The 26,339-nt window shown below is 39.3% G+C and overlaps 1 protein-coding gene across 2 annotated transcripts in view; it reads left to right on the forward strand.

Moving 5' to 3' along the window:
- The window catches only part of TDRD7 (tudor domain containing 7), an 88,930-nt gene that overhangs the window by 52,454 nt on the left and 10,137 nt on the right, over positions 1 to 26,339 (forward strand). For both annotated transcript variants that reach the window (XM_058523585.1, XM_058523586.1), the window contains 8 exons: positions 1,728 to 2,314; positions 5,718 to 5,904; positions 10,947 to 11,058; positions 13,451 to 13,653; positions 14,661 to 14,795; positions 16,279 to 16,365; positions 22,230 to 22,364; positions 24,980 to 25,090. In XM_058523585.1, the coding sequence (XP_058379568.1) occupies positions 1,728 to 2,314; positions 5,718 to 5,904; positions 10,947 to 11,058; positions 13,451 to 13,653; positions 14,661 to 14,795; positions 16,279 to 16,365; positions 22,230 to 22,364; positions 24,980 to 25,090 (1,557 nt within the window). The remainder of the gene's footprint in view (positions 1 to 1,727; positions 2,315 to 5,717; positions 5,905 to 10,946; positions 11,059 to 13,450; positions 13,654 to 14,660; positions 14,796 to 16,278; positions 16,366 to 22,229; positions 22,365 to 24,979; positions 25,091 to 26,339) is intronic.

The following is a 26,339-nucleotide window of genomic DNA, read 5'->3' on the forward strand; positions in this document are numbered from 1 at the left end:
ACAAATTTTGAATGTCATATAACATACCATCCAGAGTGTCACAAGGTGTCAACACGAGCCCACCAATGATACAGGGAATGCCTGCAGAAGCTTCACATGGACTAAATTGCCTCTACTTTCACTGATGTTTTAGGTGTTTCAGGCATGTAATTTTTCCCCACACCTCAAAACTTAAGCACACATTGGCAGAAAACTATGAGGAGGAAAACTTGACGTTTTATACCTGTGTTAATATTCATTCTCCTCTTATGTATCATCTGGAATATATAGTCAGACTAAAAGGAATCTATTTTAATGTTAAATTGACTATATTTTTTGACTTATTAAAGCTCTTCTGTGGTAAGAAGACAATACCTTCTTTATGTATACATATTTATGTTCTTTCTTCCTAAGCGTTATATAGAAAATGAGGTAAATGAAGTCAATGTTCTTTACTAACAAGCCACCCACCCAGCACACTTTACTATTCTGTTTTTCTTGGGGGAAGAGGTACTTCTTGTAAGCTTGTATTATCACCTTAGTGGTCTAGAATACCCTCCTAAGGGCTTAAATTTCAGCTAAGAAATAGCTGAATAGGAATCTGACAAAATAGAAACACTTCAGAGAGCTATGAATACTACTTCTGAATAATTAAAGATTGAGAAACTTTTTTTGTAAAGGGCCAGATAGTAAATATTTTAGGCTTTGCAGGCCAAGAGCTGTGTGACTATCACCCACAGTCTGGCACAACTACTCGACTCTGCCATTGTAGTGCAAAAGCAGCTGTACACAATACATAAACAAATGAACATGGCTGTGATTCACTTCAACTTCATGTACACTGAATTTCATATGATTTTCATGTCAGGAAGTAATTCTTTTAATTTTTTTTCAACCATTTAAAAATATGAAAATCATTCTTAACTCATGCAAAAACAGGTGGTGAGCTGCATTGGGCTACAGCCTGTAGTTTGCAGACCTCTGGTTTAGTGGATGATCTAGTAGTAGATAGGCTTAAAATTTGGAAAAAATGGTGCCATACCATCAGTGTCTTTTATATAAAGAGATGCCATCAAGCCCTGCCTCTCAGGATTGTTATGCAAAAAAAATTAGAGATTGGAGGATTTACAAATGCCAGGCATTTTTAACTCTTGTTCATTGGTGGGGCAACACTTTCAGCTGTGGTGGTTGTAAAAACTGGACTTTACCTTTGGAGTGTCTTTTTCTAAATAATGAAAAGCTGAGGGTTTTCTCAGGCTATTGCAGGAAGAAGAGAGACAGCACTTTAGTCTTATCTAAATATTTCCTAGTTTTTTTCCCAGTGGTTTGTTCCTGACAGTTCTCATACCTTTTCACAGTTTCATTCTACCTTGTATTCAGTCAGTTTTGTAAGCTGTTGCTTACAGAATTAATCTCTCTTACAGGCAGAGAGAACTAAATGAGATGTGTGGTGTACAGGGCAGAAACACTCATGATTTCCTAGGGTGGTTGGAGGTCAGGTGCTTCACAAGGGAAACTAATGCTATTTTATTTTCCTGTTTATTTCTGGAATGTGGCTTATGATGTTATTTGCAGGTGAAGGCAATGCATTAAAGTCTTAGTAATCAAGAAAAGTAAAATGTACACTTTTGTGTTCTCTTGATTAATTTGAAAACAGTATTGCTCTCAAATGTAAAATGCATTAATGTGTTTTCAGGTTGTTTATAGCCATTGAAATATCTATCATTTGCTTTATTTAAAAATTTCAGGTGGAAAAACCTTGCAGTGGTGGTCAAGATTTACTTCTTTATCCAGCTAAGAGAAAGCAGCTTTTGAGAAGTGAACTGAATGCTGAAAAAGTGCCTCCATCTCCACTGCCTGCTCCAAAACAAATACCACTATTAAAAGGATGTCCAGCAGTTATGCCAGGAGACTTTAAAGAGAAAGTTGCGGAGCTGCTGGTGAAATACTCAAGTGGTCTCTGGGCCAGTGCACTCCCAAAAGCATTTGAGGACACGTACAAAGTGAAATTCCCTGAGGATGCCTTAAAAAATCTTGCCTCGCTTTCTGATGTATGCACCGTAGACTACATTTCTGGAAATCCCCAGAAGGCCATTCTCTATGCTAAACTTCCATTGCCCACTGAAAAAATCCAAAAGGATGCAGGGCAAGCACATGGCGATTACGATATCAAGTCTATGATTGAACAAGAATATTTGCAGATAGAAGAAAACATTGCCAAAATTGTTGATACCTATATTGAGAATGTAACAGTTCCTCCATTAGTCATTCCGACTGAGGCATCCCCATCTGTGTTGGTGGTTGAACTGAGCAACACAAATGAAGTGGTCATCAGGCAAGTTTTATTTTCTAATTATTTAGGATCTTGGGGTACTGTTGTTGTTTGGCTGTTCTTCATAGGGATGCTGGGGGTTGAGGAAGAATAATATATTCTTGGTTCTATAGAGTTATAATGAAGTATAGTAATAAGTTCTTAATATTTGTTAAATGTTAAAAATATACAACTATTCTTGTGAGAAAAGATTACTAACAGCTTTAAAAATTAAAATGATAATATTGTCTGAACGTGAAAAAAACCTGTGTTGAAAGCATAATGGTAACTGTATACGTCAAAAGCAATACTTAGTCCACAGAAAAGGAAGTTGCCCACTACATAGGTAATACTATTTAATCTGCGAATATGTAGCATTTCCTAAAAGTCAGAATAGCTAAGCACCACCTTCCTAGTATAATGCATCAGATTAGCCCTCTGGTTACTTGAGCCTTTTGATAGCATTACCTGGGAGGAAGAGTCATTGCCTAAGTGGCTAATGATAAGTGGGTTACAAAAAGCAGTCCAGCTCCAAGCACTTGAAATGGACTTTTGGAGAACATATAGAAAGTATTGAAAGACTATAATTTGCAGTTTCTGACTCAAGATAAAAGAATGGGAACCGATGTAGCTGGATCTTGGGAGGCACCAACCCAGGGTGTGGCTGTGGCTGGACAGAATGGAAAAAGGCTGAAGCAGAACAGAAGCCAGGCTCCTGGAACCCAAATGTTCCTATGGTTTGGGCTGTTATTCCTCCAGAGAATCATAGCTGAGCTGGGAAGGCCCGAAGAAAGACCACAAAAACATAATCAAAGTCCTTCAATGAAAGAATAGATCAAAAATATCAAAGCTCTTCCATTTGAGCAAACTAAGTCTGAGTGGATAATGAAGTGAGAATCAAGTATCTTGGAATGTTTAAACTGGAGGAACATACAGGAGCTTTGGAGAGGTCTTGTTTTATATAGGGGTAGTAAATTGATAAAGCTTTTATTCTAAAATGTGGTGTGGCCTGAAGATATAAATAGGTTGCCAAGAGTTAGGAGTCCCACTATGGTTCCGTCATACATTGAGATTAAGGAACGATGTTGAGGAGCACATTGCTAACTTATACCATTTGACATTATAAGGAAAATCTAAATTTGCCTCCTTGGCTGAATCCTTTGGTATCTGTTACCAGTAGTCATTGGTGCCATTGTTAGAGACCAGTCACCCAGCACTGGGCTGGATCAATCGTGTGATTTCTGATGTTCCTACCAAGAGTTGGCAGGAATCTGGATGTGTTCCAGGACTTTAGTAGGAGACTTCTGATCTATTCCAGGATGATTAGGTTCAGGGTCCTCAGATTATTTAGATCACTGTTTCCAGTAAAAGTAAAATAAATTTGAATCCTGGAGTCAGGATTCTACATGTTCAGCAGGGTGGCTGGTGACCAGCAAGCCTGATGGGTAAAGACTGCCATTAGGTTGACCCTAGGTCATTGGTGACCCCCCACCTCCCTGAAGACTTAGCAGATCCCAGCTGGGCTGAACCCTGTTCTAAACCCATGTCTTTACCCAGGCAGGCAGTAGGCTCTGGAAACTAGGCCTGTGACTCATAAAGGGTCTGGAGAGGTGCTGTGGCAGAACCCTCAGGTCAAGTATGGGAATCTGTCATCTCTAGTCTCAAAAATTAACTTTCTAAAACTTTGTATTTATGTCATACCTAAATTGGTCTACATATCATTCTGTGCCCACTTGCTCAGGTGATTTGGGGACCATGTATGACTTCATTCTTGCCACTACCCACTGGCATACCAACTGTAACGTCACCTCCCTACCCCACCCAAGCCAGGTAGCCATCCTTCTCTGCAGAGAGCAGAAGCTGCCTGCAGGGCTCATGCTGCTTCTCACCACTTTCCTCCTTCCTAGCTGGAGTCTGTGCACTACACAGACTACCAAACAACGGGCTACAGCCCAGGCCTCTGCCAGTTGAGCTCCCAGGGCTGTAGCAGCAACACAAGGAGGCCCCACGAGACTCCAGGTCCCAGGAGACGGGCAGAGTTGCAGATCTCCTAGGAGACTTCAGAGCCAGGAGTGCAACTGCATTCCAGGCAGCGCCTTAACATTTGTAAAGCTCAATAAACTTAAGTGATAGGCTATGACAAAGCTTCTGCCGCTGTTTCTGGAGTGAATAATAGGCATGTCATATTTGGCTTTAAAATAGCCATTGCCTCAAAAGAGGCATTCTTTTCATCTTTTGTAGGACTTTTAAAAGCTTCTTTTCCTCTAATAACAAAAAGGTTGACTATCGTGTCTTCTGCCCTGCTGATAGTTACCAAGAATACATGAAAACACTCCTAAAGGAATAGTTTCTTAAAGCTATATAGGACCACTTGGGCCCTGGGTGAAAGCTAGAACAATACAAAGAACAATGTTGTTGTAGCATATCTCCCACCTTCCTGGCCAGGTGATTCTGGTGCTGTTATGGCATAGCCTTCCAGCTTAAAAGTCTTCATCCTATAGCTGAGACATAGGATGTTACAGGAGCCAAACTTGGTTTGCCAGATTTTACATCCTGGAAGGAGGCCTTTGATGGAATTATCTCTGAGGATTAAAGGGCAAGAAAACAACAACCTATTTGTGGCAGAAAGGAAAATAGTATGTTTTGATAACATGAACTGGGACAAGGTGACTGCAGTTGTCAACAGCAGAAAATTGTAGAAAGGGATAGGAGCATATCCTGAGAAAAATACTTCTCAGAAAGCAAACAATTTAAGAGGCATTTAGCTAGAACATGTCATCTCTTTTAAGGGTATCAGAACTCAACATTTTGTTGTAATTTGTTCACATTTGTTCAGTAAGTTGTGGGGGATGTGTTGTCACATGGTTGTGTTTAGTGTGTTTAAGGCTTTGTTTTTCTCTAGTGAAATTTCATTGGTTTTCAGAGCTTGAGCCTTGTTCAGACCCAGCCTTAGTTAGGGCAAAACTATCAGCTAGCTTCTCTTCCCAGTAATCTACAAAGATCTCCAGCAGCCTTAGTCAAAATCTGAAGTCCACTCTTGCTTATGTGGCCTCCGTTGGTGTCTCCACTTTCCACCATGTCTTCCTCTCTTCCCTTCCCTTGAGTCTTTTCTCAGTTTCATCCTCCCCGAAGACTCCCTGACTGCTTACTGTTACATCCTCTGATTCTCTGGATTGTTGTCAAGCATTTGCTCTGTTTTGTGACGTGTTGGACCTTTGTCTTGTTTTGCATGAGCTCCACAATATTATATTTTGCTTTATCAAGATAGAAAGGTTTACTCAATACATGTTCTCCTCCCTGTTGTAAGCAAGTCTGAGACTGGAACCAAAGGTGGCAATAGAAAAACAGAGTAATATTAATGAATTCCTATAGATCTCTTCCTTCTATGGGTTGATTCATTTGTGTTCTTTTCTATTAACTACTTCAGGTATGTGGGCAAAGACTATTCTGTTGCTCAGGAATTAATGGAAGATGAGATGAAGGAGTATTACAGTAAGAACCCTGAGGTCACACCAGTCCAGGCTGTGCATGTTGGGCAGCTGCTGGCCGTAAATGCTGAGGAGGACGCTTGGTTACGGGCGCAGATCATCTCAACAGAAGAGAACAAAATAAAGGCAAGCACTCTTTACTTTGTCATAGCATTATGAAGACAAGCACATTATTTTTCAAATGAAAATGTTGCTTCTAATATTGTGTCCTTTCTAACTGTATTTAGTTTTCTCCAGAAGTTGAGAAGATAATATGTGTAAGAGATTATCCATGTCAGTTTTTAAGTCAGTGGTAATTATCTCAGAGTTTTAGTTAAAAAAAAGAAAAAGAAATTCTTCTGCGTGGGAGTCTACATAACCTGTAATGTAATCAGGAAAAGCCCTTCATTCCCATTCCCCAGGGATACATACTAAATACTGATCAGAGCTCTGTGGGCTTCTTATCAAGTTCAGTACATCGGAGTCAGGGAAGCACTACAGATTATAGGAGATGACATTCTTCCTTTTTCCTCTTCAGCAGCCAGCTGAGGAGAACCCCTTCCCTGAAGCACAATGTCAGGGAGTCAGAAAGGGATGCTTGCTGTTTCTTACAGTTTGTTCCGTAGGAGAGGCCTTGACCCTCTCTAGAAGTAAGTTCACCCTAACCACCCAGCTACCCTTTGCCATTCACAGAGAAATTTAGGAAATTCCTTAACCAAATCTACAGGCACAACTTTTAAGCAATTTGACCTGACTTTAAAAATCTGAAAATTGGAAAATAGTTTGACAGTTTCTTATAAAAGTTAAATATTTACCATGTGACCCCTAAGTATTTACACAAGAGAAAATGTAAGTCCCCAAAAAGGCTTGTACATGTGTTTGTAGCAGCTTTATTATTAATAGTCCCAAACTGGAAACAACCCAAATGTTCACCAACAGGTGAATGTATAAACAAATTTATACATTTATACATTATAAACAAGTTTATCCAGATAATGGAATACTATTCAACAATAAAAAGGAATGAACTACTGAAAACACAGTCACATGGATAAAACTTACCATGCAAGTGAAAGAAGCCGGACACGGAAGAGTTATAGTGACTGAGTCCGTGTAAATGATGTCTAAGAACAGGTGAAACTCATCTGTTGTGATAGAAATCAGATCAGTGGTTGCCTAGGACAGGAGGTGGAGAGAGCTTAATTGCAAGGGGCAAGAGGAACTTTTTGGAGCGGCAGATGTGGTCTGTTATCTTGATTATGGTGGTGATTACATGGGTATCCTCATTTGTCAAAACCCATCAAACTGTACTTTAAATGGGCATTTTTTCTTCAATGTAAATTATACTTGGATAAAGTTTGAAAACATCTGGAAAAAGCTAAGGACTAAGTTGATAACTGGACTGGTGGAGAGCGCAGTGTGATTAGCAGCTTGGGCACTAGTCCGAGACTCTGCCTGATACTGGTTGTGTGCCTTTGGTCAAGTCCCTCCATTCCCCTGGGCCAGCAGAGTGAAGGCATTGGACTAAATGATTTGGAGTCTGAGGTCTTGGTCCCCAAGGTCTCCTTAGCTGTCACTTATCTGTATCTGGAATGCCTTCCCTGGGGGCATCACATGTGTGAAAACACTCCAATCGGGAGACCCCGTCTTCACTGGAACCTCCTCTGTGAAAGAAAGCCACAGAGGGATCAACTTTTAACACAGGTGTGTGTGTAGGGGTGACTCCTTGGAAGAGGGTACCAGAACCAAAGTCAGAGCGCCCCTCAGTGGCAGGCCAGGACCCCAGGAGGAGAGATGGTGCTGGGGGTGGTGGGGAGAGTTAGCACATCTCAGAATCTTTAGCACAGCAGGGGGCGGGAAGTCCCAGTGATCACGACCCCAGTCAGTGTGGCCCCATCACTGCTTTCTGCTCAGTGAGAAGCCTGAGTGGCCTCTAGTTGATAGGGGATAACTGCCCCAACGTTCCTAGATAAACTTCTGTTTACTTCTGACCATTTCCCTGCCCTTAGGAAGTTCAAAAAAACTTAAGCTATTTGAAGGCGTAGAGGTAGGTTATGAAGAGAAGAACCATACACAAACCCTAGTGACACATCAACAGTGCAACAGTGTTTACAATAAATAATGCACATACTCCACAAGAATATCTCTCAGTCTGAAATCTGTAGGGCAAAAATCATGTGGGTCTTCCTTCCTTCCTGACCTCTGCTTTAGGAGTTTAAGCTCTCGAGTCAATTAGACCTTAGTTTGAGTCCCAGCTCTGCCATTTCCAGCTGTGTGGCCTTGGGAAAGTTATTTAACTTCTCTGATTCCTTACCTGTAAAACCAGATACTATCATCATGCTAGTATCTGCTTGATACGCTTTTCATTCATTTTTTTCACTGTCCTAGGGCAGGGGACAAGACTACAAGTCCTTGTTCTCAAAAAGCTTGTATTCTAGTGAAAAAACACCAATAATGAAAAAGTATACAATAAATATAAACAAGACAGTTTAAGTGCAGTGAAGGAAATAACCAGGGTGCTGGGATAGAAAATTACTGTGAAGGAAGGGATAAGCAGGGAGATGTGATCTGGTTTATTTGCTTCAAAGGTTGTTCTGGTACCAAAGATTGTTCCACTGTGGGAATGGATTGTAGTGGGGCAAAGAAGAAAGTAAGACCGGTTAGTTGGCTATTGCAATAGCCAGCAACGTGTAACCTAAATTAGGGTGGCAATAGTGGAGACAGAGGTAATAGGACAGATTTGGGATATATTTGGAAGCAGAACTGACAGGACACTAATTCATTGGATGTGGAAGGTTAGAAAAGAGAAGATTCAGGATGGCTGCTGGGTTTGGGACTTCAGCAACTGGGTGGGTAGTGGTGCTCCTTGAAGTCTTGGGACTAGGTAAGATCACCTAGAGAAAGGACACCCACAGAGAAGGGAAGAGACCCAAAACCAGGCTCTGAAACACTTCAGCAAGATGGTGGGCATAAGAGGAGCAAAGAGGACAGTAAGGGTGGCCAAAGAAGAAGGAAACCAAGAGGGCAGTGTGGTGGAAGCCAGATCAAGAAAGTGATCGTAAAGGATGGAGCAACCAGCTGTGTTTGTTGCTGCTGAGAGCTGTGGGCTGGTATGAGGAATGAAAAGGGTCGCTTGGTATACTATACAGTAGTAAGCTCTTAAGATAGCAGTAGTTGTAGCGATTCTCACCTGATCTTCTTTTCCACATCTCCATGAACCAGACAGAGATGAATTTTTCTCTTTATCTGGAGAAACCCCAGCTACTTACAAGTCTTGTTTTTCTTGAACTGTGCTTTGCCTGACAGCGAGTGCTAAATCCCTTCTTGTTTTCCACAGACCTTGGTGAGTATGAGAAGCAGGAACATGTGGTCACTCCCAGACGTTGGTGCCAGTTTGGCCTGACCCAGACCCACATCCCAGGGGTGTCTGCTGGTGGACACTCAGGTGGCTCTGTGAGACCTGTGGCCACTTGATGGTGCCAGAGAACCAGGAATGGACTGGGGCCTGATGCCAGGATTATGAGCCTGCTTGTGCTGATCCCAGGGCATCAGAGAGGGAAATTTTACTCAGCCCTCACAGCGCAAAGGACATAGGGCAGAGTGTGGTGAGAGTCACACTGGGTACTCCATGGGAGAATGTTCTATAAACTGCAGCTGCCATACAAATACATGGTATCATGATTCAAAAAAAGAAAGAAAGGAAAGAAAACAAGCTACAAATATTACAGAAAGTCTTTGAAGATTTTAGAGCAGTTATGCTTTAGTCTGTTGGCACTAGGAATACATTCCGAGTTTCCCAGGAATCATGATTTCATATATTATGTCATGTTTTCAGAAGAGCAGAATCCAAGTTGTAGATAGTGATAGATATTAAAGGAAACAAAAACTGCCTGAATCCTGAAGCCTATGAGAAGGAAGAACAGGTGCTAATTTAGGATTGGAGAAATGAACCTGTACACTTAAATGGCTGGCTGCCTGATGTGGAGACCCTGCTGGTGATCTAGGCCTAGGGAAGCATAGGGTCAAGATACGAACTCTGAGAGATGGTCCTTTGTGGTATGGGATAAACAGGCCCCACAGACCCTGTTATCAGGTGCTCAGGGAAAGACCACTGGGGAGAACTTTTGTTTTGTATGTTTAGTACCATAATGTAGGTACCAAGAAGTTGTGGACTTTATTTTTCTGCAGAAAGTAAAAACTCTGTATTACTTGGTATTTCTTTGCCCTGGGTTTTGTGGTGGTTTTATTTTGTTTCTGTAATAACCATCATCTGCTTTAATTAGAGAAGCATACTAGATTTTCAGCACTCTCCCTCAGATTCCTAGTTATCATTCTAAACCACAGCCTAATGTTTCTAGATTTTATTTTTCTCCAAAAAAAGGCTTTTCTTATATAGTCATTTTCAACTGAAGGCTTTATTAATATTCTAAAAATAATATCCAGACTCTTAATGATCTGTGCTAATGGTAAGGAAGCGTCGGGCAGGTTTCTGCAAACACAAAACTCTGTCTCGCAGATTTGGGGTCTTTGGCTGAGCTGGATGAAGGCCTAACTCAGCTTCACACCCCTGAAAAAAAACAGAAGTATCAATTTTTACAGTGTACAATTCCATGTTATCCATGACATCATTGTGGTCATTGACAGAAAGCATCTTGGTCCCTGAGAGCACAGTAGCTGGGAGTGGGCCTCAAAGAAGCTGTTTGGGGATTTAGAATCTGATAAATACCACCAGAGTGATGCCCTCTCTGGAAACAAGTACTGCTGCCTAAGGATGCAAATCCTTAGTGGAAGTGTGTAAATCAAGAAAGAATAAGGTGATGCAGGCATTATGATACTAATGAAAGGGCGGGGACAGTCAAGGCTGGCGGAACCAGATAGCCATGCTGCTGAGAAGCTGGCAAAAGCCAGGCATCAGAGGTCAGCAGTCTTCCCTTGTTCTCCCTGTTGGCAAAGGCGCAGCAGAGGAGTGGGGCCTGGAAGTCGGGACCCCTGGCTTCCCTGGTCTCAGCCTGAGGCTTTCTCTTCTTGGCTAAGTCAGGGGTACCTCCCTTGGCGTTTTCCAGGCAGTGTGGTGCCACTTAACATGCTGATATGGAATAAAATGGAGGCCAGAAATGCATCAAGTGACTTTTTAAGATGTAAGGATAAAGAATTTTATTTGAACTTAAAATTGTTGTTTTTATCATTAGGTATGCTATGTTGACTATGGTTTTAGTGAAAATGTTGAAAAAAGCAAAGCATACAAATTGAACCCAAAGTTCTGTTCACTCTCATTCCAAGCTACAAAGTGTAAGCTAGCAGGTAAGAGGAAACTTTTTTTGCAGCTCTCTCCATCTTGATGCATTATTACCATTGTACTTTTGAGTGGTTAAATCCTAAAATGTACTTAGTATCTCAAGATGTTGTAATGTGTTATATCTTGAAAGGTGTAAATAAATTCATGTTTAATGTGGTCTTTGTAAGATGTGATCATTATGAAAATGTTATGATGTTTTTATTATATTTTAGTTATATATAACATATATTTTATTACAGAAATGTCTATTGGCCGTTTTAAAGGGTTTTTGTTGTTGTTCTAACTGCTCTAGTAACAACTGCTAGAGGCCCTGTATCACGGGATTTGATCAGTGTAAATCATGTTGTTCCACCTGTTGGGAAGTGACTCTCAGCCTCTTTCCCACTGAGTTGGACTCGGTGGTTGCTGCTCATCACCAAGTAACACACCCTCGTGTGCCCAAGCACGCGTTCGGATGTAGGTCATATGCAGTCTCTGGCACGGTCGCTGTATCACGGTTCTTTTCTTTCTTCCTCAAGGAAGCACAGAGGAATGCACAGTGTGAGAGTGACACTGTAGGGGTAACCTGAAAGTATGGAGGATACAGTGGCCATGTTAGTGATGAGGAAAGTCGTTGAAATATGCCTGCATCATGCCAAGAGAGCCTGAGCTAAATTCAGAAAATGATCAAAATTCTGTCATGAAAATTAGCCCTGCAGAGAAATACCTCCTTCCCTGCAAGGATAAGTGTTTATGTCAGAGGAACTGGGTTTGGCTCTATCTGTGAGATAAATCTCAAGTAATTTTAAAAGCAAAACCTGTGGGAGTTAGTCTTGAAAAGAACAAGAGCATAGGACAAGATTTAGGTTGCTGAAATGAAAGATTTGATAAAAGCTATGAAGTTGTGTGTCTTGAGAACAGATTAAGAACAAGAGAAAAGTTGCTCAGAGGGAGTCTATGAACTTTTGCTCATGCATTTAAAGGGGAAAAATATAGAATAGACATTATAGTACCATTGGGGAAATGATGAGCTAGTTTTAATTAGTTTAATAGATTAACTTAGAGTTGTCATATATATGATACACGGAATTACAACTTTCAAAGAATTTAAAGAGTAATTAGACTACAATAAAATTCACCTAATACCCATTTTATGTTAAACACTATTTAATCTTTCTTTGATAAATCAGAAAGCTCTTTGGTACTCTCTGGGTCATCATGGTGTACTTAAAAAGAGGGAAAGACAGAAAAAGTGGTTGTCTAAATTTCCAATAAATGTGTGTTCATCTTATAAGAAAAATAATTGTGTATATTTAATTAGGAAATGAAAAAAGTCAAGGATACATTTTTAGGAAGAACATTACAAATACATGATTGGCGGACATAATTAATTGATAGCTTCTTATGTGTACAGTAGTCCCCTTATCTGCAGTTTCACTTTCCACAGTTTCAGTTATCTGAAGTCAACCACAGTCAGAATATATTAAATGGAAAATTCCAGAAATAAACAATTCTGAAGTTTTAAATTGCATGCTGTTCTGAGTAGTGTGATGAAATCTTGCATCATCCCTCTCCGTTCCACCCGAGATGTGAATCATCTCTTTGTCCAGCGGATCCACTCTGTATACACTACCCATCCATTAGTCACTTAGTAGCCGTCGTGATTATCAGATTGACTGTCGCGGTATCGCAGTGCTTGTGTTCAAGTAAGCCTTATTTTACTTAATAGTGGCCCCAAGGTGCAAGAGTAGTGATGCTGGCAAATCAGGTATGCCAAAGAGAAGCCATCAAGTGCTTCCTTTAAGTGAAAAGGTGAAAGTTCTCAGCTTAATAAGGAAAGAAAAGAAATCAATACCAAAGTTGCTAAGATCTACAGTAATTTTTATTACAGTATATTGTTATAATTATTCTATTTTATTATTATTGTTGCTAATCTCTTACTGTGCCTAATTTATAATTTAAACTTTATCATAGGTATGTACATATAGGAAAAAATGTAGTATATACAGGGTTCAGTATTATTCAGGGTTTCAGGCATCCACTGGGGGTCTTGGAATGTATCCCCCTCAGATAAGGGGGGACTACCGTATTAGTCTTTTTGTTTTAAATGTGTGTGTGTGTATAAGTGAAGGCTGTTTCTCCTAAGGTAGAAATTCTGATTGCTCATCAAGTTTTCGTCTTGTTTTAAGATTGCCTGCCTTAGTGTAATCATTCAAAAGGGCATTCACATTATGATATATGTTTTAAAACTTAAGGGTAGATAATGTAAAGAAGATTTTAAAGCAAAGCTTCCCTATAAAATTTAAGAATTTTGTAATAGATTCATAATTGTAATAAGTAGCCAAAACAAACTTAATCTATCCATCTTAAAATGATTATGCTAATTAACTAGAAATTAAAATATTCAATATTTTTCAGGGTTGGAGGTGCTAAGTGATGATCCTGGTTTAGTGAAAGTGGTTGAATCTTTGACTTGTGGAAAGATCTTTGCAGTGGAAATACTTGAAAAAGCTGATATTCCACTTGTTGTCCTGTATGATACCTCAGGAGAAGATGATATCAATATCAATGCCACCTGCTTAAAGGCCGTATGTGATAAATCACTCGAGGTTCACCTTCAGGTACCACTGTGACCACTGTTGTCTCTGTTACACATATCATAGAGAAGAGAGTTAGAAAAGAATGTTATAAATTTTAGGCTAACACTAGATAGAGACATATTACATATGTATTGAGAAAAAAAGAAAGGGGAAGTGGAAGGGGGAAAAATGCCAGAACATAAATAGTAATTATTAGGAAGTAGACTTTTGTTTTATATTCCAGTTTCTACAATGAGCGTATGTTAATTTTATATGAAATTATTTTGCAAAGATAATAGGGGAGGATAATACAAAAGAAGGGAAAGTTGTATCACTGAATGTGTTTATTAAATTATTAGTTTTAGCATTTTTTAAATGCTAAAATGTGAAGAACATTTTAAATGTTCTGCATTTAGACTGTCTGCAAAGAAGGAAACCTTTAAATTATAGAACAGTCACTCTAAAGAATAGGATGAGATGTTAAAAATGATCATTTTAAAGCCTTCATAGCAACACTGGGAAAATATTTAATAAAACAGCAGTGAATTGTCTTTATTTTATGATTTGACTAAAATGGCTAAAATTAAACCTTTACTGTGATTATAATTTTTAAACATTACTAAAGTTTATGTGGCCCATGGGCATAGATTAGAAAGTAGGTTGGTAATGGGATTGATTTTGTGAGAGTTTTTATTTTCATTTCTGTTAATGTTGAAAAAATATGTTTTATTTAATAATTCTTTTTCTAAATTAATTGAAAGAAAATAAACCAAAGTTAAAGATGGACAATGGAAAGTGGTAATAAGTTAATGTATGCAAAATGTCTACATGGTACCCAACACAAATGATATCAGGTATTCCTTTTGGAAAGTGAGGTATGCAAATTAGTTTTTCACGTTTAAGTTATGAATCTCATTCTGTTCTATCCTCCAGCTTACTTAGAAGATTTTAAAATGCAAAGACTTAATGAGATGTTTGGGTAGCTCCCCCTGAGGTAGAGCAGAGCTGTGCTCTGTTCTCAAGCATCCTTGTTGTGTCCTTTGTTCCAGGTTGATGCCATGTACACAAATGTCAGAGTGACTAACATTTGCTCTGATGGCACACTCTACTGCCAGGTGCCGTGTAAGGGTCTGAACAAGCTTAACGACCTTCTGCATAAGATAGAGGACTACTTCCATTGCAAGGTATGGCAACAGCATCATCCACCTCTAAAATTAGTCCTAAAGTTGCAAACAAGAGTGGTCACTAAATTGTGTAAATGTGAGATAAGATCTCTAGAATAGTTGGTCAGAGCCCCAGACTCAGAATTTTAAAAAAAAACACACACAGGTTTCTGCATTGTAAAATGAGGATAATAATAGTGTACTCATAGGATTGTCATGAGGACTAGTCGCAAGACTGATGAGCACAGTGCCTGGCACATGGTAAGTCTCAACACCTGGTAGGTTTGTTATTTACAAGGTGCACTTGATGATCCTGCAGGGCAGCTACCTGTGACTGTCTGCCAGAGCCAGCTGGCTCCTCTGCCTTGGGCGAAGATGAAACCAGGGAATTTAGGAGGAATAAACTTCTAGGCATCACTCCCTGAGCTCCTTGTGGTCCCTGAGAACCTACCACCTCGGTAAATGTAGTTCTACAGTTTAAATTTATTAGTAAGCTCTTTGCCCTTTAATTCTAGTATTCTTTTCTGAATCAGGACATGTAGAGGTTTTATTTTTTAAGGTTCTGAGGTGATTTCCTTACCTTCATTAGGACATGATAATCATAATCCAGAATAGGCTGTGGTTTTCAAGTGACCAAACCCTAATGCCACTTCAGCCCTGACCCCCTGCCCCTGTAAGTGAACCCTTCCCTCTAACCTACAAATCACACCTAGCTCCTCATGGCATTCCTAGGCAGTGTTGTGTGGTAGCTATTTGGGTATTTGTTTGCCTTGCTAGAGGGTAGGCTTCTGGAGGGCAGAGACCAAGCCTTACCAGGTCCTGGTAAGTACTTAATTCATCAGAGTGATCATTTGCATGCATGTGCTTATAACCTGTGGTGGTGGAAAGCACTCTTGGTAGTCCCTAGTGCTCTGGTACCCGAGTGGAGACATTGCCTGTGGGGAGAGTACAAACATTCACCCCGAATGAGAGAGACCGTGGCAGGTCTCCAGCTTCAAGCTACAGCAGTATCACTGACACTGATACCCATATTTGTGTTGATAACATGTGTTTTGGAATTAAAATCTTATCTTTGAATCTAAATTTTAAAAGATGAAAGGAAGGGGCCGTATGGACAGCAAGGCCAACCTCCTCACTTTCATCCAGGCTGTTCTCCTCTTTGTCAGATTCATCCTCCCTCTTCGTGTTTAACCGATGGTGCCAGAGCCTGGATGAATCATGCTGACCTCCACGCTAACGTTTTTAGGCATTTTAACAAGGCTGATTTATGAGCCATGTACAGGGAAGGAGAGTAGATGACTGCCATCAACAAATGTGTGAGAAACAAGGCAGAAGGTCTACGACACCCTGTACATGTGCTGCATCCACTGCAGCGCATTCTCGGCAAGTCTGAGGTTACAGACGGTGGAACAGTCAGCCAGTGCCCCAGTGATGTTTTGCTAATGGTGTGGCAATGTGTTCTTTGCTAAAAGTAATAAAAGTATCATGCATTTCTGTTTTGTAGCACATGACCTCCGAGTACTTCGTCTCATTACCCTTCTGTGGGAAAATCTGCCTCTTCCATTGCAAAGGAAAATGGCACCGAGTAGAGGTAATATCAGTCACTTGACCTTTTTTTTAAACTTATTATGAAACATTTCAGATATTACAAACAAGTTTTTTTAAAAATGGAATAAGCACCCACGTGCCCATCACCAGTTTGAGAAATAAAACACAACCAGTCTGATTGACTCTCCCTGTCTGCATCCCCTCTCTTTTCCTGCCCCCCCGAATTTAGTGTTTCTTATTCCTATTCATTTCCTTATACTTTCACTATATTTGTGTCTATACACACACACTTTTGCTATCTATATATTTTGATATATAGGTAGTGGAAATATAGAAATGCATATGTATATAGAATATTTATAATAAAAAAATAAATGAATAAAGTATAACTAAATGGACAAATGTTTTTAAAATTTGTGTATATAGTAAAATGTGTTGATTCTTCTGAAACATGCTTTTTCATTCTTCGTGTTTGTGAGATTCATCCTGTTGATGTGTGCGGCTCTTTTTTTTTTTTTAATTTTTTATTTATTGCAGTAACATTGGTTTATAACATTGTATAAATTTCAGGTGTACATCATTATACTTCTATTTCTGCATAGATTACATCATGTTCACCACTAAAATACTAATTACAACCCATCACCACTCACATGTGCCGAATTATCCCTTTCGCCCTCCCCCCTCCCCCCTTCCCCTCTGGTAACCACCAATCCAATCTCTGTCTCTATGTGTTTGTTTATTGTTGTTATTATCTACTACTTAATGAAGGAAATCATACGGTATTTGACCTTCTCCCTCTGACTTATTTCGCTTTGCATAATACCCTCAATGTCCATCCATGTTGTCACAAATGGCTGGATTTCATCGTGAGGCTCTTGTTTGTTTGTTTTCACTGCTGTGTGATGTTACAGTGTATGACTGTGCCAACATTATCACTTCGTTCTCCTGATGATGGATATTTAGATTGCCTCTAGTTTTTTGTCATGAACAACGCTACCATGAACCTTCCTGTGCACATTTCCCAGGGTACATATGTAGGAATGGAATTTCTGGGTACAGGGAATGTGTATCCTCAACTTCAGTAGATATTCCTAAGTGCTCTCCAGAGTCACCCTTCTGTTGAGGGTGTGGCCCTGTGAGAGTTCTGGCTTCTTGGGGGAGCCTCAGATCCTCCTTTCCTCCTGCCCAGGATGGCTTTGGCTTCAGTGTTCACATACTCCTCTATTTCCACTCTCTAACATTTGTCTTATTTTCTTGCCAGCTCGATTATGAATTTGAAAGGAGGTTTGTTATATTTTATCATATATTTCTGTATGTTTTTCAAAGACAGATTTTGGATTTTTGTGGTTCCTGTTTCTTTCGTTTTTCTTTCCTCCTTTTTGTGATATCTAGTTTGCCCAATTGCTAAAATTGCAAATTTGGGCTTTTTTTTTTTTTTTTTCTGTTTTTCCTTTGTTACAGAGGTTCTTAATCTAGATTCAGGGAGCTCTACTTTCAGGGGAGTTCTTGAATCCCCTGGAATTATATGCAAATATTGTTTGCATGTGTGTATTATATTTTTGGGGTGGAAGTATCCATAATTTTCATGAGATTCTCAAAGGAAACAACCCTAAGAAAGTAAGAACCATTGCTTTATTGATTTTTAAATACTGCATAGCAACACTTCAATAACTTAATTATATTGATTTTCCTTTATTTATGTAAAATTTGGTCATCTACTTTAATGAAAACAGCAATTTTGGAGTAATTATTGTCATTAATGTGAATGTGGGCCAGAAGGCTGAGATCTGGAGTTATATGACCAAGAGTTGTGTGCATAACTGTAAACTTCAAAACCATGACTCACTGAAAAGGAACACAGCATTATTCAAATTTTAAAGTTCTATGCTGTTTAGTGTGTAATATCCAAATGCACAAATACCTAGTTTTTTTAACCCTTTATTTTGAAATAATTTCAGACTTTTAGAAAGTTGCAAAAATAGTTCAGAGAGTTCCCATATGCCCTTTACCCACCATCTCCAGTTGTTAACATCTTGCATAACAATGATCAAAATCAAGAAATTTACACTGATACAATACTGTTAACCAATCTGCAGAACTTACTGACGTTTCCCAGATTGTCCCACAAATGTCCTTTTTTTAGTCTAGGATCCCAAGTTGTATTTAGTTGTCATGTCTTCTTAGTTTCCTCGAACCTGGCAGTTGCTCTGTCTTTCTGTGTTGTTCGTGGCCTTTTGAAGAGCAGCAGTATTTTGTAGATTATCTCTCAACTTGAGTTTCTTCACCTGTAGATCAGGTTATGCCTCTTGGGCAAAAATACCTTTTCATTATATGCTGAAATACTTTAGATAAATGTATAGTATTATTTTTATTACTATCAAATTGTGTACTGTCTACCTTTGAGGTAGCAAAAGTGTTCATTCTCTTAGTGATGTGTAGAAGATTAGGGAAGGAAAAATGATGTATTTGTTCTTGACATTGTAACTTGTCTAAGCTTTATTTACTGCGAATATATTCTGAACTTATTCTGTACATCCAGCCAACTCTACTCAGTGGCCATCACTCTCCCTGTTTCCTCCAAACACATCCTGAGTGGTCTGTGTTCACTTTCTACACCACCTTCCCAGTCAGTCCTCAGCCACTGCTGGTTGACTTCTACCCACACTCCATCAGAGAGCCTGTTCTTGCAACAGAACCTTAATTGCACAATTCAATTAGTATCTTCCAGGTCTTATCTTACCAGACCTCTTTGCTGCATCCAACAGTGTCAAAGCTTGAAATTCCCTTATTAGGCTACCATGTTATCAAATCCTCCTAATTTTCCTCATGATGTTCTAATGATTTCTTCTCCCTCAAACCTCAACCCTACCCCACCTCTGAAGTGCCAGTGTCAGTGTCCCCAAGTTCTATCCCTGCTCACCACTCTTCTCAGCTTCTGCATCCTTCCAGGCAATCCCACCTCATAGTTTCAGTTATCTCGCTTCTAATAGCTCCCTAATTTGTTTCCCAGCACGTGGTGAGCTTCAGATTTGAGCAAAAAGACAGGCTAGGTGTCCATCTCACAAACCACTCAAGCTCTACATGTCTAAAACCAAAATCATCTTTCCCCATTCTTGTCTTCTTCCTATATCTGTATTTTGATGGTGCCTCCATTCATGCAGCCATTGAAGCTGTTCCTTAAGAGTTATCTTTGACTCCCACATCTTCCTCAGTCCCCGGTGCAGCCAGTCACCAAACTCTGCCTGTTTTATGTCTTTGTCATTTCTTGCCTAGATCATTGCAATACCATGCCAGCTGGTTCCTCTGCCTTTGCACTTGTCTTCCTCCAGTCGAGCTCCCTATCACTAGAGTGAGCAACCCAAAATGCAAATAATAATACATCCAACTTTTAATGAGACTTAGTTTCCTAGACACTAAATGTTGTTTTTTTAAAACATGATTGCTCTTATTTAATCTTTATAAAATCCTATTATCCCCAATCTTATTGATGAGGAAAGTTTTTCAGCTAGAAAGTAGGAGAGCTGAGGTTTGAAAGCAAATCTATCTGATTCCAAAACCCTCACCCAGTCTTACCACCAACAATACATGGCCTCTCATCTCATTCTTCTGCTGAAGACTTGACATTGGCCTCTTCTCATCTACAGGTTCTGTCCAGCTTCTTTAAGACATACTCTCTGGCTGTCCAAATCCTTGCCTTTGCCCATCTCCTGGCCTCATCTCTTGCCTTGCCCTGCCCCTCCAGCCAACCAAATGCTTCAACACAACCGAAATGCTTGTAGACCCCACATGTAAGAAATACATGTCTTTGCTCATCCTCTCCTCTCTGTTTGAAGTGTTCAGATTAGACCCTAACTAGACTCCTACCAACCTGCTTTACTCCCATTCATCATTTATAATCCAGCTCTGAAAGGAGATAAATTTGTGAAATTTATGAAATTGCAATTTGTGAAAAAAGAAATACAAATATCCAATAAATATGACTATTTCTTAAAGAAACAAAAATTTGCACAGTTTAAATGATCCAGCCAAAGGGTTTGTTAGATAAGTCACAGTATAGCCATATGATAGACTTCTGTAACATTAAAATGATGTAAGAGGTTAATAAGATGAAATAGTTTTATGAGACATTGAGTGAAAAGTAGTCAATTAGGTTATAGTGTATATAAACAGATTATAGTATATACAAACATGTTCTAATTTTTGTAAATCTAATTTTTTGTAAATGCATGGATAAAAGACTAGAAGGATAATTGTAATCTATAGTAGATTACAATTGATGTTTATATCATTCTTTTAAGTATCTAAATTTTCTACTATGGAGGCATTTTACTAAAATAAGAAAAAAAGTAAATTTTAAAGAAAAGAAAAGTACCAATTGTAGGCATTCCCTCCTCCTGAAAGCTTGCCCTAACATCTACTTCCTGGCTAGGTCGGTACCCATCCTCTATGTTCTCATAGTACCCCATGCGTAACTTTATTATTGCCCTTACTACATTGTATTATGATTATATATTTGTGTCATCTCTTATGAGGCCAGGAGTTCTTTGAGATGGGGAAGTATGTCTCTGTGGCCCAGTTATGCCTGGATATAATAAGCATTCAAAATATACCATCCATACCAATATATATGTTCAGCATATATATTTGAATAAATAAATGCATTTTAAAATATTGCCCTGTAGTACTGTTTGTGTTTATCATGTCTTAAGAGATTAAAAAATTTATAAAATTTAATAAAGCATCCTTTGGTATATCAAACTTCTCTGCCAAGAGTGGTCCAGTTCTTGACAGTCAGCATATTGAAAGCACCACCAATCATTCTTAAGGTGGCAGTTAGTGCAGTTGTAGGCATGAAGTTCCTGCCCAGATAACCATCCCAACGGGGCTGTATTTGGCCAGTGTAACTATATTCAATGATGGCAGATATCATAATGGCTTAGTAAGAGAAGTTATGGGCATTTAGAGGTGCACCCAGAATCTCATGTTTTAATGTTGCCATTTGATCACAGATAGGTAATTATTGCTTTCACTCAGTGTGTAATTTCCCAATTTTTGAATTATTAATTTGAGCTTATTTTACCTCTCTATGACTTGCTGAGTTTCGATTTTTTAGTTATAGGGCAAATGATAAAAATTATCATTGGGTTTTCTGATGAAGCTATAGAAAACCAAAATATGTTATGATTTAGAAATACATAGTATTTACCTACTACCAGAAAAATTCTAAGTTCACTCTATTTTCTATTTCCTCACTGCTAAGACACAGTAGTTTTTTTTCTCACATTTTAATATTTTGGAGAACAGACTGCATCTTATAATCAGCAATATATAATAATGTATCAAATTGTTTTATAATCAGTAGTGTCCTAGAATTGAGAACATAGTAAATATTACTATATTTATTAATTTTCCTGATTATTAGTTTAGTGATTATTACTGATTAAATGAATTAACAACTAGATGTTAAAATCAGTTCTACTCTAAAAGAATACTTATTTGGTAAATAAGTACATTTTAAAATAAGAGAAAATTGGGGGCTGGCCCGTGGCGCAAGCAGTTAAGTGCGCACGCTCCGCTGCGGCCGCCCGGGGTTCGCCGGTTTGGATCCTGGGCGCGCACCGAGGCACCACTTGTCAAGCCATGCTGTGGCATTGTCCCATATAAAGTGAAGGAGGATGGGCATGGATGTTAGCCCAGGGCTAGTCTTCCTCAGCAAAAAGAGGATTGGCAGATGTTAGCTCAGGGCCGATCTTCCTCAGGAAAAAAAAAAAAGAGAGAAAATTAACACTGATAGTCTTTATTGCCTTTTGTATGCAATTTAGAGATGTGCAAATGTAATTGCACAGAAGCGTTTGGGCCTTTTGGATATGCTAATAAATTAGCCTAACACTTGTCTCGTTGCAGATCGCGAACGTTCACAGCAGCCGGGCTCTTGATGTTCAATTCCTGGATTCCGGCACTGTGGCATCGGTAAAGGTGTCCGAGCTCAGGGAAATTCCCCCTCGGTTTCTACAAGAGATGATCGTGATACCACCTCAGGTACTGTACATTACAGGCCTGAGTGATTTTCTGGAAGAGATTTGGATGCATTCGTAATCATGTTGTGAGATGCTCTCTCAGTTTTTACCTTAATAATGACCGAAGTCCAAGTTTGTAACAAAATTGGAAATGGTCCAAATGTGGTTGTTCACTGGTTTTCAGAGGTAAAATCTGGCTGACATAGACAAGAAGATGAGTCCAACTTAGAGAACATTGTTTGATAAATGTGTGTAATTAAGTATGTATGGTCATTAGGCTATGTTGTCCAGTCAGAGGTTCCATTTTAATAATTAGATGTCATTGCCTACTTCTACACAGTTTTAGGATATTGTATGTAAATATTTACTTCCAGGGTTCTTAGTTTAATTAGGTAACTATTCTCTTCAGAAATCTGTTTATATTTAATCATTTTCTTATATGACCTTTTCCCCATAGATTTTAGTAAAAAGATTAACTTCAGTCTCTCCTTTCTCTATTGGTAAAAATTCAGATGATAAGAATTTTTAATTATTTTGACTTAATTAAAATTAAGAACTATTTCCTACCATTAGGAGAAGTAGAGGATTTTATACAGAAATCAGTCGTTTTTTTGAAAATAAAATTGTTCAACATTCTGTGATTTCAAAAGGCCACTTGCTTCATATTTGCCAGATGGTATCTTATGCCATCAAAACTCAGTGAATAAAAAGTACTTGACCATGATTAGCATGACTTTTATAATTTCTCTCACTCCGGTCATCATTGCCTTTTCCAAAATGACTACTACAGAGAAGCTGTTTAACTTGTATTCAAGCCAATTTTCAAAATCACTTTTATTGTTTGCAGCCATAATATTGAAAATTATTAGACCTTTAAGTGGTACTTTCACTTGATAACGCCTGTGGCCTCTGTACCCTCTGCTAGAACATCTATCCGGGGCCAGCCTTACCCAGAAACGGTTCCCTGGACTAGAGGGGAAGGGGGGATCCACCCCACTGACCTTCACTGTCTGAAAGTTACACAATAGTACCTTCTTTGTGCTACAGAGTTAATAGCCACTACAAATTTTTTCTATTAATCTTATCTAGATTCATTATTTCGTAGACGTGAAGTTGTGGGAACCTTGAAAGCTAGCTAGGCCCAGCCTCTGGGTAACAGCATCTCTCCAAGAGGTCTAAGTCAGAGTAGCAAACGGATGGCCTGGCAGCCAAAGCTGACCTATGCATATGGGGTTTGGGCTCTTGGCTCTTACAGCATTTAAAAATGTGAATTGGCTGCCAAGATTTAAAATAATTTCACACAACAAATCTCTACTTCTAGCTGCTCTTGACAAACTAGAAAATCTGACTATGTTGAGCACTCTTCTTAGTGGGACAGTGCTCTGTGGGAGCTTGGGAAGTGGCATTCTCCTCTGTAGGGCCGTGCTCTCCAGTGCGCTGGCCCCATCTGGCCCGCTTTACTCCCTCATTGCCTGCCTGGCCCCTGCAGTGCTCTCTCTGCCCTAAGGGACCTCCTCTCGTGGCCAGCCCGGTGGCGCAGTGGTTAAGTGTGTGCGCTCCGCTGCAGCAGCCCAGGGTTCACCGGTTCAGATCCCAGGCACACACCGATGCACTGCTTGTTAAGCCATGCTGTGGCAGCGTCCAATATAAAGTAGAGGAAGATGGGCACGGATATTAGCCCAGGGCCAGTCTTCTTCAGCAGAAAAGAGGAGGATTGGCATCGGGTGTTAGCTCAGGGCTGTTCCTCACAAAAAACAGAAGGGACCTCCTCTCCCCCAAGAAAAGGTCTCCTCCAGGGGGCACAGTGAGAGACTTGGAGCCCTCGAGGGAGGAGGGTATGACAGGGAGGGTGAGGCTCAGAGAGGGAAGAAAGAATCCAGGAATCCTGGAAGTAGGTTTTTTTCCCCTTCACAAAATTGTCTCCATCAATTCCAAGGCTACCAGGAGACTGAACGGAGTCCCTGAGGTCACCTTTTACCTTCTACTGTAGCCATCATGCAAAAGCTGGTGCAGTGATGGTGGGAGGTAAAAAGCACCAGGGAAAATGAGGCCTTTAGGTATCTATGGATTTCAGATTTTCTTGCCCTCCTTAATTCTCATTACAACCTCCTTCAAAAGGTGAGCGCAAAGGCCTGGTGCCCACGAGGTACTCAGGAAATCCTGAATGAAGCACTAAGCCTCCAAAAAGATTTTTGCAACAGGAGTCAGATTTCATCCAAATGACACTTCATTTCTTTTTAGTTGGATTTAGAGGGAAGACCTAGATGTAAGTCCCAATCCTGTCTTCACAACTTTGTGATCTTACACAAGTTAGTCTCTCCCAGTCTGTTTCACCATCTGTAGAATGGGGTCACAACGTTGGCCTGTCATGCAGAAGTATTGTAGGGGGAGAAGTACGTGAAGTGCCTGGTGTAAGCCCTGGCTCGTAATAGAAGTAAAGACAATAGTAGTGATATAAATAGAGCCAAGAACATAGCAGATGCTCTAGCCTAGAGCTGTAATTGTCATTATTAGCTGTTGCTGTTGCTTGCTTTCTATCTTGGCAATATCTGACTCGTAGGAAAATAATACTGATATTACTCATAAGTACCTATTTTAAGTTGGTGAGTTTGTTTTTTCATCGTGTTTTCTTTTCAGGCTATAAAGTGCTGTTTAGCAGATCTTCCACAATCTATTGGCATGTGGACACCAGATGCTGTGCTTTGGTTAAGAGATTCTGTTTTGAATTGCTCAGACTGTAGCATTAAGGTTAGTTATCTTATTGGTCTTGATATATTTAGAAAGGGAGCTGTCAGCCAGAAGGGCTCATTTGGTTTTTGTGAGAATTTTTTCTTACTATAAACTGATGCTTTCACATCTGATGCATTTTTATAGTCAAGAGATTGGTTATATGTGTAGCTATAAGATATTCATGGTTTAATTTTTATTTAAGAATTTATCCTATATCTCCAGTATTATTTTAAACACTTTATGTAATTTTTCCATTATTAATAAGGTAGCAGAGATAATTCTCCGTGGTGAGGAATTAAGTCCCCAACAGAGGCACTGTATATCTCTTGATAAATGTTTCTGAAGATCATTTAAATAAGTCCTCTATTTCTTTTTTATCTGAAGTAGAATAGATTATAAACAAATCGTTTGCTTATAATCTTGGTTTTTGCCTCTTTTCCTAAAGTTTATTTACACTGCTTTGTTTATTTCACTAGCTCATTTCTTTTTCTGCACTTTTGCATCTTCATGTTGCTCATATTTCCAAGAATATAAATGTAAGATGATATTTCTGTTTTAACTGATGCAAATAGTATTATTTTATTTATATAAGCGTTTAACAATGGAATGTTAGATCTTCATGAAGATCTCTAAATTATTCTGGCTCACACTGATTTTCCTATCTTCATACTCCTGTCGGCTTTATAATGTACAGTTACACAGTTATGTGCCATTTTATATTCCTCAATTGCCACATGGTAATATTGTTTTCTCAGCTACTTGTTAAGTGCCTAAAGCCAGGGTACTCAACAAAAATATTTTTTAATGGTTGATTTTTGAAATGGTACTTCTGTGTAGTATGTATCGAAATGAATTAGCAATCAGTACTTCATTAGCACTCTAAAGGATGAATTTATATAGATTCATCTTGCTAGAAAAAAATTCAAAAAGTAAATTACTATAGAAGGCTTGCCTTGCTGGTGTCGCGCTGTCTTCATGCCTGCGTTCCTGCCTTTCATTCCCAGCCCTGTTTGATAAAAGACAGATGGGTCTTCTTTTTGTCATTCCTAAGATAAACCAGAGGAGCTGATGAGAAGAGTTAAGTCACCAGCCCTTTGGGGGACACAGCAGTGGGGTCCCAGTTATCAATGTGTGGTACTCCTGTAGAAACACTTCACCCCTCTGCCAGAAACAGCAGAGGTAGCTGGGTAGTCAAAGGTCTCCTAGGCAAAAGGTGCAAAACTGTAGTTTTGACCTATTCAGTGGAGCTTTCTTCCGTTTTTTGCCC

The sequence above is a fragment of the Diceros bicornis genome, chromosome 28, assembly GCF_020826845.1.
Source record: "Diceros bicornis minor isolate mBicDic1 chromosome 28, mDicBic1.mat.cur, whole genome shotgun sequence".
Classification (NCBI taxonomy): Eukaryota; Metazoa; Chordata; class Mammalia; order Perissodactyla; family Rhinocerotidae; genus Diceros; species Diceros bicornis.